Source organism: Halyomorpha halys, unplaced genomic scaffold (genome assembly GCF_000696795.3).
Source record: "Halyomorpha halys isolate HHAL.00 unplaced genomic scaffold, Hhal_1.1 Scaffold487.1, whole genome shotgun sequence".
Lineage (NCBI taxonomy): Eukaryota > Metazoa > Arthropoda > Insecta > Hemiptera > Pentatomidae > Halyomorpha > Halyomorpha halys.
This window is the reverse complement of record NW_027111707.1, coordinates 277,148-293,582: the sequence shown is the minus strand read 5'-3', so window position 1 is coordinate 293,582 and position 16,435 is coordinate 277,148. Positions and strand designations below refer to the sequence as shown.

Here is a 16,435-nt window from a genome sequence, read left to right as displayed (position 1 = left end):
ATGATAAATCGGAATATGTGCCGTATCCGGCTACAATTAAAACCAAAGGAATGATAATTATACTATACTCCATTTATACTATTGAAATTAAAAATTATACTATTCTAATTGCAAGAATTCATTTTTGCTATATTTATACGGAAATCATAAGCATCTGATTTAGGAATAAATGTAGCACAAAATTCATAACGAAATAAATTTATGAACAAATCACTAAATACTAGATAACATAAACGTGAGTAATATTTCATATAACGATCTATTATAACTTATTATATTGGAGGACAGAAAACATTATGATAAAAAATAATTAATTTAAAATCAAAAGGTTTTTACCGTCAGAAATATAACATTGAACAGACAAAAAAAGATATATATTTTTTTTAAACATAAAAATAATAAAACAAATAAGCAAAAATAAATAAGAAATTAATCGTCTTGATGATTAGTGATATTTTAGTAAACCAAAAGCAAACAATTGGAGGATAGAAAACCCAAGTTCGTCACGACTCATATACATCTTTTGTGAAATCTCATGATCTAGTCAAATCATAAAAACTATTTTTCGATCTGATATTATCAACAACATGCTTATATTGGCCATCACAATATATTTTGTTTCCGAGCAAAAATATAAAAAATAAAGTAGCTAATTGAAATTGAGATGCAAGCATTTTGCCTTGCTATGAAAAGAGAAGGAAATATTTTTTCTAATTGAAGACCTGGTAATAGACTTTTTTTTCCAACTCCACAAAATCATAAATAAACATTAATTTACGTATATTTAAAAAATTAATTTCTGACTAACTAGAAGAAATAAGCAAAGGAGTGGCAGAGGAATATTATAACTATTGTCATTAAGTACTTATAACATGATAGGTACGGTGATGCTTCTGAAATGAAGGACGTTCAAGAAATTTCAATCCATCATAATTTTTTATAGAAATAAGAGGAAAATAAGCGAAAACATAAAGGAGTAGAAGGAAGGAAGAAGCTAGCTATGAGAAATGTTTCATTTTCATAAAAAAAAAAAATCAGAATAATTGAAGATGTAAATGCAACTAGAAGCAAAAATAACATTTATAACTTCTGGCAGATTAGTTTTTGTGTTTGATTTGTATTTAAAGGAAAGTCAATTGTCATCATAGTGAACACGCTATAAAATATTCATCACTAAACAACAATGAGTCCATATTCATCACACAAGTCTTTGAAATTTAAAGCTATATATGGAAAAATCAAAATATTTTTTCAGCTCATCACTCATCAACACAACCTATTTTATATTCTTTCAGTCATAACATCCCTTAAAATTCTGTCAGTTGAATAATATTTAATACTAACACTGTACATTTTATTCCAGGTGCTATATACGGAATGCAAGAATGTTATGTATGCCGTCCTGACGAAGAACGCTCGCCCGAACTTGAAAAGCAGTTCCCGAACGCAGAACTACCGATTTGCGGTACTAAAACACCAGAAAGAAAAGTATGCCCTGAAGGTTCCAAGGGGTGCTTGACACAGTATGAAGGTAAGCAAACCATACTACAAAGATAACAAATTTTGCTACCAAATGAATTTTAAAATAGTATGTAGATTCCAATAATCGAGAAGTAAATAAAGAACATTTCAACAAAAACAATTCTTCGAAGTAAGATGTTCTTATACAGGGTGCGGCAGACAAAGAGTGGTGGGGTGAAAAATGTCTCAGATTTTTGATTACTTTAATGAAAACTATCTATAATTAATAGTCAAAATTGATGAGTCTGCCAAGTATAGGTTGGAGGAATAAAAAATGGTGGCTGTTTCAAAATGTTAAAAAAACATTAATTTTTCATTCGGAACTCTATATCTTAAAAACTATCAACGACACTAGAAAATCTAAGAGAACATTATTTAAAGAAGAGTAAATTTACTGAAATATTAACCTTAAAAGAGCTATTTACGTCCAATAGTTCTCGAGATATGACTTTTTAAAAAGCATAATTTCTTAAAAATCTTCTGAAAGATTAGTACTTAGCTAATTTATTTTGAGAAATCTATATCTCAGGAACTACGAGACGTACAGATGTCTATTAGCACTCAAATTAAAGTAAGTTTAATGGACTATAAATACGTTTATGGCCTTTACCATCGTAGGAATAGTAGTTTCATGATATTTGCTAAAATAAATTGATTTATAGTTGTTCGGACAATAAGTTTGATTTATGAAAAACTTTATTTCAGAAGCCATTGGATGTACAGATGTTTGCCAGCGCTCAAATTAAAGCTAGTAATTAATAAATAATAAATAAATCAGTTAGTTATGTTTATATTTGTTGGAGTAGTAGTTTTTATGAAGTTTGACAAAATAAACTCACAAAATGTTAATTTATAGTTGTTCGTATAAAAAGTTGGATTTTTGAAAAAATATATATCTAGAACCACAAGTCGCACATGGCAGACTCATGAATTGTGACTAGTAATTATACATTGTTTTCATTAAAGTAATCAAAAATTGGGGTGAGATAACTGCCTTTTTTTCTTCCCAGCTCTTTTACTATCTGAAACATTTTTCACCCCACCACTCTTTGTCTACTGCCTTTTTTTGTCCTCTTGGCCTCTTGTGCTGAGAGGAGTGGGAGAGGGCTGACTAGGTAATGGAAGTCCTCCACTTTTAAGTAGCATGCGGTACACGGGCGTGCAACGTGGGTTTGTCTTGGCGTTTTTATTAAATAAGCTGGTCTGTTAATACAACTCGGCGAGCTTACTGTTCGAATTTTTGACTGACTTGTAATGAACGTACCTCAAATCGCAAAACGATCTTGTTATAAGTTGCCAATCTCCGTGAGAAGAGTAACTCAGCATGAAGGCGAAGGAGAAGTGCTCCAAGTGTATCGAACAATCACCAAGGCGTTTGGCTCCGAAACACGCAGCAGTTCTGGAAAATTGGATCACATCGTACAAAGTATTCTCTATTTGGCCCTAAAATACCTCGATACAAGACTCTCAACCTTTAACAAGATCTTTTTGCGATTTGGGGTCGTTCATTGCGAGTCAGTCAAATATTCAAACTCCATGCTGCCTACTTAAAACAGGTCTCCCATAACCTAACAGCCCCTCTGTACTCTTTTGAGGCATACTTACCCTCTACCACACTCCTACAAAATGTGGGAGGTTTCTCTGCCACACTCTGTACTTCAAATTAAAAGGTAACCTTTTACAAATATCCACAACAAATTGGAAGACTGCATCAAAATTTCACAAAACTAATACAAAAAATAGTAACTAGTAATACTTCAAACATTAGTCCAGGACTGAAAATGGGATGAGGTAAATTCTGTTTTTGATGCAATTCATAATTTTTTTGTTTTTTTCGTAACCTCCTTTATTATTAAATTTATACAATACATACATACACATCCATAATAGAAATGACAAATATATACTAGCATACTTTTGTCATTTCTATTATGCATATGTATATGTATTATATAAATTTAATAATAAAGGAGGTTACGAAAAAAACAAAAAAATTTAATATAGTTAAATCGAGCAATATTTAAAAAGCGCCTAAAATTGAAAAACGGCATCAAACCCTCCACTCCCACCCTCCATAGTAGCCTTACTTATCTGACTTTTTAATTAGACAATTATAGCGAATAGGTTGTTCGATGCAGGACATGTCACAATCTCACAAGAGGAGATCATAACACAAAAAAGGTAATCCTTCCCCGCCGGACCCACCCCACTAAGACCCCTGGGGAGCGATGGTCCTATATCAACTTTGAAATGTTAGCTTAGAATGGGAAGAGAAAACTTTAAGATAGTTAAATCAAGCAATATTTAAAAAGCGCCTGAAATTGAAAAACGGCAATTCATCAGTGTTCCATAAAAATCTTTTAGAATGATGATGTTTTTAAATGTTATGAGATTAACAACAATTAACTGCCAAACAATACCAAAAAATATTATAAAATTAAAAAAAAAAAATTATTTTCTGGAGTAAAATATCAAAATTTAGAGAAATAATATAATATCAAATATTCATAACATACCAAAAATAAAATTCATCGACTTTACAAGAAATGTTATTAGTCAATTATACATTAATAATTTATAATATGAAGGAATGCTCCTATTATATTTTATGCATACTTGCAGGAAATACTCTTAAGAATTTTTCAAAATTAAAATTCACCATTTCTTATTAACTAATTATATGGTACAAAAATGATAAAATCAAAGATTTAAATCAAGGTGAAAACTAAAACTGTTAATGTTTTTAATTTCAGGTGATAGAGTCACCAAAAGCTGCTCTGAGCTCTTTGTAAATGACTGCAGTCAAGCAAATAGGGTAAAATATTGTTACTGTGTTGGAACATTATGTAACAAAGAAGAAAAGACAATCACAGTCACTCCCGAAACAGATGACGAAGACTTATCCGAAGGAAGCGGAGACAGCACCACAACAATGACAACACAACCAACTACTACGATAACTACAACAAAGCCCATAATAAAGAAACACCATGCGTCAACTTCTTCGGCACTCACAGCTCCATGGTTAACTATTGCTATGGTGATTTATATTTTTCCATTTCTAAATTAAAAATTGGTGAGTATTAAGGCAGTAACAAAGACCCAACAGCACAAAACTTCTTATTTATTTTCTTGTATTTTTTTTTTTTTTTTAGTACAACGAATTTGAATGGTTATGTTGATCCTGATTAAGATTATTAAATTAATTATTGGTTAATAATTCATATTGAAAATGTAGCTTGGCACTTTCACAACAAAGTATTTAGTAGTCTATATTAGTCTGGAGTAACTATTAACAATATAAATCAAGAAAAAATAGTATGATAGAGTTAAGTTATGGGCAGGAAAAATATCGAGTTTCGAAAGACTTTTGAAAAGTGAATAAATTTTTAAAAGAACTGAACTCTGACTGATTGTATTTAATAAATCACATATTAAATATGAATTTAAAATAAACTATTGAATGAAATGAAGACATTTTAAGCAATGCTACAAATTTGTTACAAAACACACTTAACAAGCATTATACAGTAAACACCTTTCATTGAGCTCAATAAAGTCCATTTCTTAAATATAAATGTTGTCAAGCATATTAATGAGTTGTTAAAATTCAACAATTAGATACTTGAAAACAGCTTTGCTAAAGTTTAACAAGAAAAATAAAGTATTTAATTGTAAATAACATTCCGATCTCATTAGTATTAAACATTTTATACTTTATTTTAAATTTAATTTGGTCGTTTCATGTTTATTTCGGATATATTTTCCTCATGTTAGTTAAAAAAATGTCTAAACATGACATTAAAACATAACTGAAAATAAATAAAATTCTGTTGTTTTTAAAATCAAAAAAATTAATAAAGCGATATTGCTCCAATCGATTTTCCTGAAATCGTAATGATGGTTATGTTCCTTTATAATATTATTTATTATTATTCGTAAATCTATTTATTTTATTACTTTAGATAATTTTAGTGAGCAATTGATGTTTTATAGTTTATTTAAATAATTTTACATATTATTCTATTATATGTCAAAATATATACATATTATATTAATTTATATCAATTCAACCTTTAGAAAAAAAAATAAGTTTCTAATAATATATCTCACTTTTATTTATTATAACATTATGTTTAATTAAAATTGGTACAAATATGTTACAGACCCACCAGGGTTTTAACATCACAAATATTGATTACATCATTTTAATTATTATTTGAAATGTAATTAAAAAAATGGAGACTATTATTTAAAATGAAATCAATAGCATTAATACAATAGAAATATTTCCAATGAAACTATTAAACCAATTATTATTGATGATATAAAAATATATTCCTTTTAACCCAACTAAATAAGGCAGTACAGGATAAAGGTCCACTGGGAGTTTTTTAAGTGAATTAATTAAGTACATAACCAACCAAAAAGAAGAACTCTTCTTGGCATTATTAATCAATATTTAATATTTAATTAGTTTTACAAGTATTGGAAATTGAAATTGATATACCAGTAAATTTTAGAATCGATATTTGTGATGTAAACATCCATGTGCTATGGAATACCTGTTCTTTAAAAATCTTACAACAGTATTTATTCTACAATTGGAATATTTGTTGATTGACGGACCAAAATTCTGTGCCAATCATTTTGTAATCAAGGTGTAAAGAGTTATTTATTTAGTGAGTATACTGGATTAGAATAACCAGTTAATTGTGATATCTTAAGTATATAGTCATAGGAGTTTCCATTAATAATTGATGTAAAATATAACTATATTATGCCCTGATAATTATTTTAATAATAATTTTTAATATTAGTATTATTAGTTAAGTTTATTCCTACAGTATAACAAAGAAAATGATAAAAATTTATACGTAAATTGTAATAAACCACCAATATAGATATGAATGATAATGGTGGCAATGGTATTGATGGCATTATGGTTTATAAGATACTAGTGTAAACAAGTTTGAAAAACATTAAATAAGATGTATTATTATTAATTCAGAAGAAATGCTAATTATAAATAGATAATAAAACTATACACCTGTACCACCACTATTTAATACAAATAAAGTTTCCAGAACTACTATATTAATGAAGTGTCAAATTAATTTTGTTTCATGAAAGTGTTTAGGTTGCGGACAAGCATCAACTGCAAAATGCTTTATTTTAGTTAATTTTGACACTTCTTAACTATGGAAAAAACTGTAAGTAAAGGAAGAATGTGTTTTCACAACCATGTTAAGGACAAAAGGTAAGAACGTAACATAGCTATTTCATGAATTCCACACTATTAAAAATAATCATATAAAAAAATTGTAATTAAGATCAATCTATATATTTCTATAATTCGGCCCAATATCGCACGATCAGGTCCAAAATAGAGATTTTTAGTAAATCATTAATTTATATTATGCCTTTCAGATGCATTTGACTACAGAGATACAAAGAAAAAAATTTGTCCCTTGATATAAAAAGAAAAAATGACAGTGAAAATATCAGATTTTGTGGGCAATTTTTTTTTAAATTCTTGCATAAATACTAGGCTTCCCTCGATATTGAAGAAGTAATAACAGTAAGCCAAATATTAATATCAAAGTATCATTTTTCAAAGAAAAATAATTAATTAGAGAGTGCATTTTAGAATAAAAAAATATACTTGAACAAAACATTAGTACTTTTTTCCAGCTTAAAGGGTAAACAGATTAATCAAGCATTGGATAAGAGAAATTGTATTGCACTAATCAGTTGCACACCAGAAAATATTTGCTACTATCTAAGGAGGGACACATTTTTTCAGATATTTTTTAGAATTAATTTAAAAATTAAATTCCAAAGATAAAAATATTTATACATTCAAACTAAGTGATAAGCTTCCTAAATACTAGAGATATAATTAATTGCAATTGTAATTCAAAAATTTGGTTAAGTCCGATTCCACCAATAGGTTAGGAGAAAGAATTTAGAATTCTAATAACCAATAACAAGTATTAATACAAATATTAAGCTCCCAAATTTTTTTATTAATTTAATAACAAGTAAATACTGTAAGATAAACTTTTTTATTTACTTCAAGCAGTGAAATAATTATAAAGAAATTTAATATTGAAAAATCAAATAAACTAGCAGATATATGTGGTAATGCATAGAAATAAAAACATGGGGAAAACCTCAAGGACCAGGAAATACCTGGTAATCAGGTAAAAAAATCTGCAACATCCTCTGCTTTCAATTCATTTTATATGTGAAACAGTTATAAAATATGTTTAGTCTGCTTCCTTTACTTTCTATATTAATTCATATAATAATGATAAAAAAAAAAAAATAATGATAAAATAATTTTTAAAAAATTGTAAGCTATAGCTTAGGCTTAAACAGTAAAATTGGATTAATAGTTTCATAATAGCATGTATATCATAAAAAAAAAAAAAAAATTAATTATAAAAATCTTAGTAATCTCAAATGTAAAAATAAATAAATATCTAAAGAATAAAAGGTATATTTGTATTTGTTTAAAGGATGTTTTATTCAAGGAATTAGTTGCTCTGTACAAATGAGGAGGATACACAAATTATTGGAATGTAAATTATCAAAAACTATCCAACACCCTATTTCTTAAGATAAGATTTCAGTTTGATTGTTTCATCCACAAAACAACTACCAAAAAGACTATAGATTATTCAGCACCTCATAATCACAGCTTTCACTTGTAAATTTGGAAAGAAATACTAACAAATTAAAGAAACTAATGGCTCTTATTAAGAAACAGATTAATTTAAAAGCCAACGAAAGCAGAAAATAGACCATAGTTATAATCTATTGTGTACCATAAATAAGGGTTCCCTGGACTGGTCTGTGGTGGCTAGAATCCAAAAGAAAATATTTTTAAGGACTAAAGAAGCAATGATATTCTACTTCGATTGTGCATAGTCAAGCTCTAACTTATAGAAGACAAGCAAATCAAGAAAAAAATAAATGTCATATCAGACTTAAATTCTTTTTTTAGTTTTTGGGTCAATTAACAACCCAATTCACCAATAAACATTTACGACACCATACTAAGACTGTAAAAGCTACTTTAAAACAAATAATGAAAAAACCCATAAACAGAATATTTTACATATTTTCAAGCAATTCAATCATTATTTGCAAAACAATCTGAAAAGATTTTAACCTAAACTTAAGTCTCTTAATTTTTTTAAATTTATTATAACAACAGGAAAAGTCCCAATATAATAACAGAGAATACAAATGGTACAAAAACTGACTTCATAAACAAATATAGTAAAACTGAAACTAACCAATTTAAGATATACATAAAAAATAACTTAATAAATTCACATCATGAACTTTGAAAGTGTGATTTAATTTCTAGTTAAAAAATCTTACAAACCAGTAATGGAAATTTTTTACTGCAGAAATTTTATATAAATAATCAGAACACAAGGTAGATGAACATTCAGTATTGGGAAGATCAAGAGTCATATATAAATATTTTACAGAATGATATTGTTTAAACAATAGTGTGTTAGTTAGGTTTTTTTTAATTATGTAACAATGAAGAAAAAAATTCAAAAAAGAAAGAAAAGAATGGATATATTTGACTATAAGGAATAAAAGTACTAGAAGATCGGGAAACACTCCGAAACCTTGTACAAGCAAATAGTAAACATTGATAATATTCTAAAGGAAGTATCTTTTTTGGGGCGACGGTAGCAGTGTGGCAACGAGCCTGTTTACCAACCCAAAGGTTGTGAGTTTGAGTCCCCGGCCCTATCTGGGGTTTTTACAAGCATAACATTATACAATACACACTCATAGCCTCCCCCAGCCATTTCTGAGGCCCGTAAGTCTATGGGTGACACTCACAAAAAATAGGCATAGGAGTGACAAATCCATCCCTATGAAAAACACGTCAAGAAACACCCGATGTATTTCTCTAGTACATCGCACATGGCCTTGAACCTCCATGGTCTGTCTTGCCAATAATAATAATAAGTTTCTCCAAATGAGAATCTTGTGGAATTCCAGAGGATAAAATATAAAGCAGTTAGAAGATTTATTACTAATATTTAATATTACTAAATATTTAGTATCAACCTTGACATTAACAAGATAATTAACTTAATTAATTAACAAAATTAATAAGATAATTACTCATTAAGTAATCATAAATCATCACTAAGGAACCATTAATACCATAACTAATGAGTTTTTTTTTATGAGGATTCCAATATTAATCATAATCAAATGCTTCAACAAAATATGTTAATACTGAGTCAACATAATAATTACTATCAAAAGCATTTTTAATAACATTTTAATAAATCAGTACATCTATTTAATAACTTACTTAATAAATACTAATTCCTCATTTAATAAGTAAATAGGTAAAGTAAATATTTAATAATTTTTATTTGTGGAAAGTGGCATCTATCTTGATTGTTCATACCATTTCGACATACATTAATATTAGCAAAAATTAAATTAAAATCATTTTTTCAGACCCGAGTAAAACATGGACAATTGCAGTTGAATGATTCATTAATTAAAATTTAATATCATAACAATCAAATCTTTATCTAAAAAATAGTTAATTAACTACATCTTAATGGCACTGTGGTGAAATAATGCACTAAATGAATTTAATGAACCCTAAAACGAATAGATTGAAAGTGTTCTAAAAAAGTAAGATAAAATAAAAACAGTTACTGCGAGCAAAAGCAAACCTGAGAAATTTTTCAAATGATAAAAGACTAAAATGAAGAACTAAGAGAAATTAATTACAGTCAATTTTTATTTATTTCTAGGTCAAAACTCAAATTCCTCTACATTATTAAAGTGAACAAGTATATTGGTTAATTATCATAAACCTTTATTGAATCGTATAAGCATATACATGTTAACATTCTTATTCTACAAATTAAAAAATAGACAAAAGTTTTATACTTCATTAAAGAAATTTAGAGTAGTGTTCTTCCCACCTAAATGCAGAACAGTGACTACACATACTCGAGCATTTAAAAGTTTAGAGAAAACGGTATTCAGGATTCTTAATTTTTATCTCAACTAAATGCATTTTTGGGAAGCCCCAGAGTGTTTCCTCAGAACAGAGCTTTAATTCAGTTCATATATATGATAAAGTATAAATATATATGATAAAGTGACTCACCATCAAATAATACATCCTCATAGTGGATATCTGTCTTCTTTTGAAGTTCTCTTTCTTGTTCTTCCCATTTTTTACGGAACATTTCCCTTTCCATGTCAGATGATACAAGCTCAGGAGGCCTGTCTCTAGTAACTTCTTCTTTAATAACATCTGGGTTTCTATCTTTCACTTCTTGACCCATTTTTCGATCAATTTCTTTCATTGCGGGTAAATCTGATCTGTGACATTTACGAGTACGCCCTAGACAATCAGTGTACTCAACCCTGAAAAATAATATAAAGGTAAGTGTCAATCAAAGATATTAAAAAATAGACATTTAGTAAGTCTCTTAAATAAGAGAAACTGAACAATAAATTGTATTTGTATGTTAGTATTTGTTTCTCATAAACTGGATGAGTATGTGATAATTATTTATAAATCCGAATAGCATACTTGTCATACCAATTAATAATTGACAGAATATTTTAAATTACCTACAATAAACCTTGTAAATAATTACCACAGATTTTAAATAGTATGATTAATATATAACACAAAACTGTAATTTAAATTAACCCACTTAAACAATAAGGAACCAACCAACATTTGTTCTGTTGTGCATAATGAGCTAAATCAATATTTCGTCATTTTGCAATAAAACCCAAATACTCTGTCCTATCTAAATCTAAAATCGATATAAAAGAATGCTCTGCCTTGACTTTACATCGCAAAATGAAAAAAATTGTTGATATTATTTATAACATAGAATTTCATAAAAATTTTCTTGTTGCTTATGTTGGATAGGTATGACTGTAATCAAACTATAGGGTTAAGAGAACTTTGGAAGATGAGTGTATTCGGGTAAAACCACGGAACTTTCAAGTTGGAATGTGATTCCAACTTGTGAAAATTAACTTTGTTTTTGTATTAGACCAAAACTAAATCTCAACCTTTCAGAAAATAAACTTTCAACTCAATAATCTGTAAGATAATAGTTGAAGTACAAAAGGAAAAACAAAATAGCTAAAAAATTATGAAATAAAAAAAAATCAATGGCTTGGGGCAAGAATGTGAAAAGTAACAATTTAGAAACCAATTAACTATGTGGAAAATGTTCTTTTGTTTCTCTAATAAGCAATTTATTGTGTTAGTATGCCTAACACCATAATTCCAACCTGTTTACCTATAATCTTATGGAATATGAATTACATAAATAATTTAACAAGAATTGTAGAATTTTTTGAACTGCTGTACAGACAAATTTAAATCATATTCTTTTTCTCAAGCCATTCAAATTAATAAATAAACCAAAATAAGTTAGCTTTCTATGATTTCAATTTTTGCATTTCTCCAATACATTGGTTAATGTTGAAATAAAGTAAACTAAACACATTTTCACAAATTTATTTTAAATTATGATGAAAAGATGGTTGGGTGTACGTTCAAAGAAGAACATAAATAAGCAAAACTTATTTTAAATAATAATTAAAACTTTTAAATAAAAATAAGTAAAACTTGTTTGCATTCTTCTCTGACCGCACCCCCAACCATTTCCTCCTAATATAATATCCAGTCAAAAACTAACGCGTCATTATTTCAAATTAATATGATTTTTTGAAATAATCACAAATCAACCCAATCAAACCTCGATTTAATTATTATTCTAGTAAAATTAATGTTTTGACAACTAAATTTAAACTGAAAACGCACATTTAACATAAGTTACAGTTAAATTCTTTAGCGTAGAATAATGTAATTGCCAAAACTTGTAAAACACAGTTGAGTTAGTTAGTAACAAAAAATCTTTGTTCTTTCAAATGAAATGTCAGTTTTTTACAATTTTTATCTTTCCTCCTTTGATATAAGATTTGGACTACTTTAAAAGTACATGTTTGTAATCACCATAGGAGAAAAACCAACTGTAGAATCAATATGCCTTGCCTATATCTAATTGTGTACTAGTGCAATATTATGTATGAGCCAGACTACAGTGTAAAACTGATGAGACAAATGTCTTACACCTCTAATGGTAGGGTGTTAAAAGCATGTCACTATAACTGATTCATAGCCGGTCAGTGGGAATATTTTGAATGCCAAGAACAAACAATTGGTAATAAGCAACAGATAGTTACAACTAAATTTCAATAATTTCTTATGAAGTGCAGTATTGGTACTAGTTCACCAATGTGTCACTTGACATGTTGGATGAGATTGTATTCGTAGACATAATGAGAAAATGGTCAACATTTATTGTTGGTAATAACTTGGCATTATCAAAAAGATTTGTAATCAAGCGAATTTATGCCTGACTTCAATTGAAAAGAATCCGAAATAATAATAGTGTAGGTTATAACCCAGAATACAGCATTGTGTATAAGTGAGTACACATTCACCCACCAGTACACTTGTACATTTTTACCACATGTACACTTTTCTCATTTATGTTTGAACATAACACATTTGAACTAACTTAATAATTGATGTTTAAATTTGCATACCATTCGTTGTCATCAATATCCTCAGTATCAACAGGATAATCATCAGCATCAGTATCATTTTCATCTAGCACAATGACAGGATTTGATTTTAAATCACTGCTAGAACTGGGAAAATCGGTAGTCTCTTTGTTTTTAAAATCGACAAGATAAACTTGCTGCTTTTCATCTGAGGGTACAATGTTACCCTTTTGTATTTCATCATAAAGCTTTGACTTCACAGCAAGAACTTCCCTGAAACAAATTACTTAGTTTTTAATAACTATATCGAATTTAGTTAAACAATGATCTGTATCTAAATAAATTATTTAATAGAATAAGTAGTATGGTCACAGGGAAAATTATATTAATTATAAATACTTTGACTTCTTCAAAAGATCAATTTCTTCAGAATCAAGTTCTGTATCTCTCTTATTCCTGTCTTCAACACCAATATTTTTCTTAACTGGCACTTTAGGTTTCGGTGGTAATTTAATATAAGAATTGGTAGTTTTTATATTCTTAACCTCTTCTTGCTTCCTTGAAAGCTCGGCTTTCAGGCTAATCAACTAAAATAATAAAGAAGAAAAAACTTATAACTTAAAGTAAATTAACATTGTACATAATAATGATTAATTCACGAGCATACCGATGATTTACTGATGTCAATAGTCTTCCCTGACTTCATTTTATTAAAAATAGTAACAATAACTAAAAATTATAAAATATTTTGCAATATAAATGAATTTATGTCATAATAGCAAATTCAAATAATGAAGGTTTTAGTGCGGTTTCTCACTTCAAGAGTGATAACAATCGATAAGGTCGATTAACTAAAAATTTTGATTTTATTAGAGGGATACTGTAACGTTTCGTTTCGTAAAGTTTCCTAAAACCATAAAACAAATAATTTTTAATTTTAACCATGAGTTGTATCGTAGATAGTGTTAAAATTAGACTTGTAAAATGAATTTGATTTAAATCGATTTATTCAACGTTTCTTTCAACGGTGGTACGTACAGTTGTCAATTGAGCTACACATTGCTCATTATAATCTGCAGTGTTATGACTTTAGTCGGTATATATTTTTGTAGGCAATATATTGTATTTGTCATCGGTTCTTTTCTTCTAGATAACAACTGATTGGTATCATTTTACAAAATTTCAAATGTTAATTTTCAAGAATAAGGAAATAAGTTAATTATAATTTATAATGGGTAAAGGAAAAGTTATATTTTTACATCCTGACCTAGGACTTGGTGGTGCTGAAAGATTAGTGGTTGATGCTGCTCTAGCTCTTCAAGAAACTGGATTTGATGTTAAGTTCATTACTTCTTATCACAACCACAATCACTGCTTTGAAGAAACAAGAGATGGAACATTGCATGTCACAACAGTTGGAGAGTGGATTCCTAGAAGCATTTTTGGACGTTTTTATGCACTATGTGCTTATCTTAAAATGATATATTGTGCTCTGTACATTTGCTTTTTTGAAAGAGCTGATTGTGTATTTTGTGATCTTGTCTCAATTCCTATTCCAATTATTCATTTTGCTGTTAGTAAGGTTATATTTTATTGTCATTTTCCTGATCAATTGTTGTCCAAGCCAGAAGGATTTTTGAAATATATTTATAGAATACCATTAAATTGGTTAGAAGAAAAAACCACGTCATGTGCTGATAGAATATATGTTAATAGTTTATTTACAAAATCTGTATTTAAAGAAACATTTAAAAGCATCAAGAAGGAACCAACAGTTTTATATCCTTCAATTAATACAAGATTATTTGATGAATTCATTATGACAAATGCAAAATTACCTGAGATTAACTTGGCTGATGATTGCTTTTTGTTTTTGTCCATAAATCGATACGAAAGGAAAAAGGTTTTAGAACGAAGTATGAATGCCTTTAAAATTATGAGAGAATCACTTTCTCCTGAACTATGGGAGAAAACTGTCCTAGTAATAGCTGGTGGATATGATCCTCGTGTTACTGAGAATGTTGAATATTTTTTGGAACTTCAAAAGATTTCTACATCATTGCAAATTGAAAATAAAGTCTACTTTTTAAAATCACCGTCTGATGCAGATAAAATATACTTGTTGAATAGGAGTGATTGTCTAATTTACACCCCCCACAATGAACACTTTGGTATCGTACCACTTGAAGCTATGTATTGTAAAAAGCCAGTGATAGCTGTACGAAGTGGAGGTCCGACAGAAACGATTGTGGATGGTGAAACAGGATTTCTTTGTGATCTTGATGATTCCAGCTTTGCTAAGAACATGGTACGAATAAGGAAAGAATCCGATCTTAAAACTAAAATGGGTGCTGCTGGTTTTAAAAGATTTTTAGAAAAATTTTCCTTTAAAGCATTTTCCAATCAATTAGAAATTGATGTTTCATCATTAGTGAATAATAAAAAATCTCAGTGAGATTTTAACCTATATTCTCTATTTCTTGTGTCAAATTAATTATATTTATTATAAAAAGTCCTCCAGAAAAGGCATATATTTACTTAAATGTACATAGTCCATTCAAATGATTTGAAATATACCTATATTTCAAATATCTTTATGTGTGTGGAAGAGTAACAGTGCTCCGACCATTAGACTTATCTTAATACAAGGAATAGAACAAACTTTTTAAAAGTTCTTTTTTTAAAAAAAAAGAATTAGTTTAAATAAATATAATTGTGATACAAAAAAATGAGAAAAATAAATATCTTCATACTTATGATCCTCTATGGGGTACTTGCTTTTATAAATGAAATAAATAAATATTTTATTCTATAATTTATTTTATTTTCATGTATCCTAAATGATTAGCATTTCGAAACATTGAAAGGTGATATTTTTTTTTTTCACTTTCTTCCAAAACATAAATGTAAAAATCATAAACACCATTGTGGTGGAACTTATTGATGGTGCAAAGTTTATTATAATTATTTTTTTTAAATAAATAAATTAACAGTTATCCATTGTATCTACTCAGGATATGAGAAATATATTTTATTCTGTACTAGTTTTAACTATTTATAGTTAAAATTTAAAAACATGAATGATAATAAAATGAAATATATAAGACTTTTTCCAACATAAGTCAAAATTATCGTCAATCCAGAGTGGTATAGATTTTGGAATAGAAGACTATACTGCGTTACAACAGTTTTGACTCATGTTGGAACAAGCCTAATAATGGCACACATTTTAAATATAACACTCACCGACCAGACATACGTTTCTGAAATAGAAGAACTTGACTACATGATTTAGATTCAT

At 28.2% G+C, this 16,435-nt stretch overlaps 3 protein-coding genes across 3 annotated transcripts in view; 2 read left to right on the top strand and 1 right to left on the bottom strand.

Annotated features, from left to right (window-relative positions):
- LOC106683479 (uncharacterized) overlaps nucleotides 1-6,622 on the top strand; it is a 109,057-nt gene extending 102,435 nt beyond the window's left edge. Inside the window, exons 2-3 of the mRNA XM_014424980.2 lie at nucleotides 1,364-1,531; nucleotides 4,275-6,622. Coding sequence (XP_014280466.1) covers nucleotides 1,364-1,531; nucleotides 4,275-4,591 — 485 coding nt within the window. The 3' untranslated portion in view covers nucleotides 4,592-6,622. The remainder of the gene's footprint in view (nucleotides 1-1,363; nucleotides 1,532-4,274) is intronic.
- A 3,934-nt stretch (nucleotides 6,623-10,556) lies between these two features.
- LOC106683477 (coiled-coil domain-containing protein 174) lies at nucleotides 10,557-13,971 on the bottom strand. Its single transcript, XM_024361901.2, has 4 exons — nucleotides 13,802-13,971; nucleotides 13,534-13,721; nucleotides 13,177-13,407; nucleotides 10,557-10,962 (listed from the first exon to the last, which is right to left on the bottom strand). Exons 1-4 carry the CDS (start codon nucleotides 13,838-13,840, stop codon nucleotides 10,650-10,652), a joined length of 771 nt encoding a protein of 256 aa, XP_024217669.2. The 5' UTR covers nucleotides 13,841-13,971; the 3' UTR covers nucleotides 10,557-10,649.
- Nucleotides 13,972-14,156: 185 nt separating this feature from the next.
- Alg2 (alpha-1,3/1,6-mannosyltransferase Alg2) lies at nucleotides 14,157-15,947 on the top strand. The gene has a single exon (XM_014424978.3). It carries the CDS (start codon nucleotides 14,366-14,368, stop codon nucleotides 15,587-15,589), a length of 1,224 nt encoding a protein of 407 aa, XP_014280464.1. The 5' UTR covers nucleotides 14,157-14,365; the 3' UTR covers nucleotides 15,590-15,947.
- Nucleotides 15,948-16,435: the final 488 nt, after the last annotated feature.

Bases quoted from the DNA above. Each gene is read 5' to 3' on its own strand.
- LOC106683477 (XM_024361901.2), bottom strand. From the start codon at position 13,840: ATGAAGTCAGGGAAGACTATTGACATCAGTAAATCATCG. The intron at 13,722-13,801 runs GTATGCTCGTGA...TTATTATTTTAG, and splicing joins TTGACATCAGTAAATCATCG to TTGATTAGCCTGAAAGCCGA. The intron at 10,963-13,176 runs GTATGCAAATTT...ATTATTTTTCAG, and splicing joins GATATTGATGACAACGAATG to GGTTGAGTACACTGATTGTC.
- Alg2 (XM_014424978.3), top strand. From the start codon at position 14,366: ATGGGTAAAGGAAAAGTTATATTTTTACATCCTGACCTAGGACTTGGT.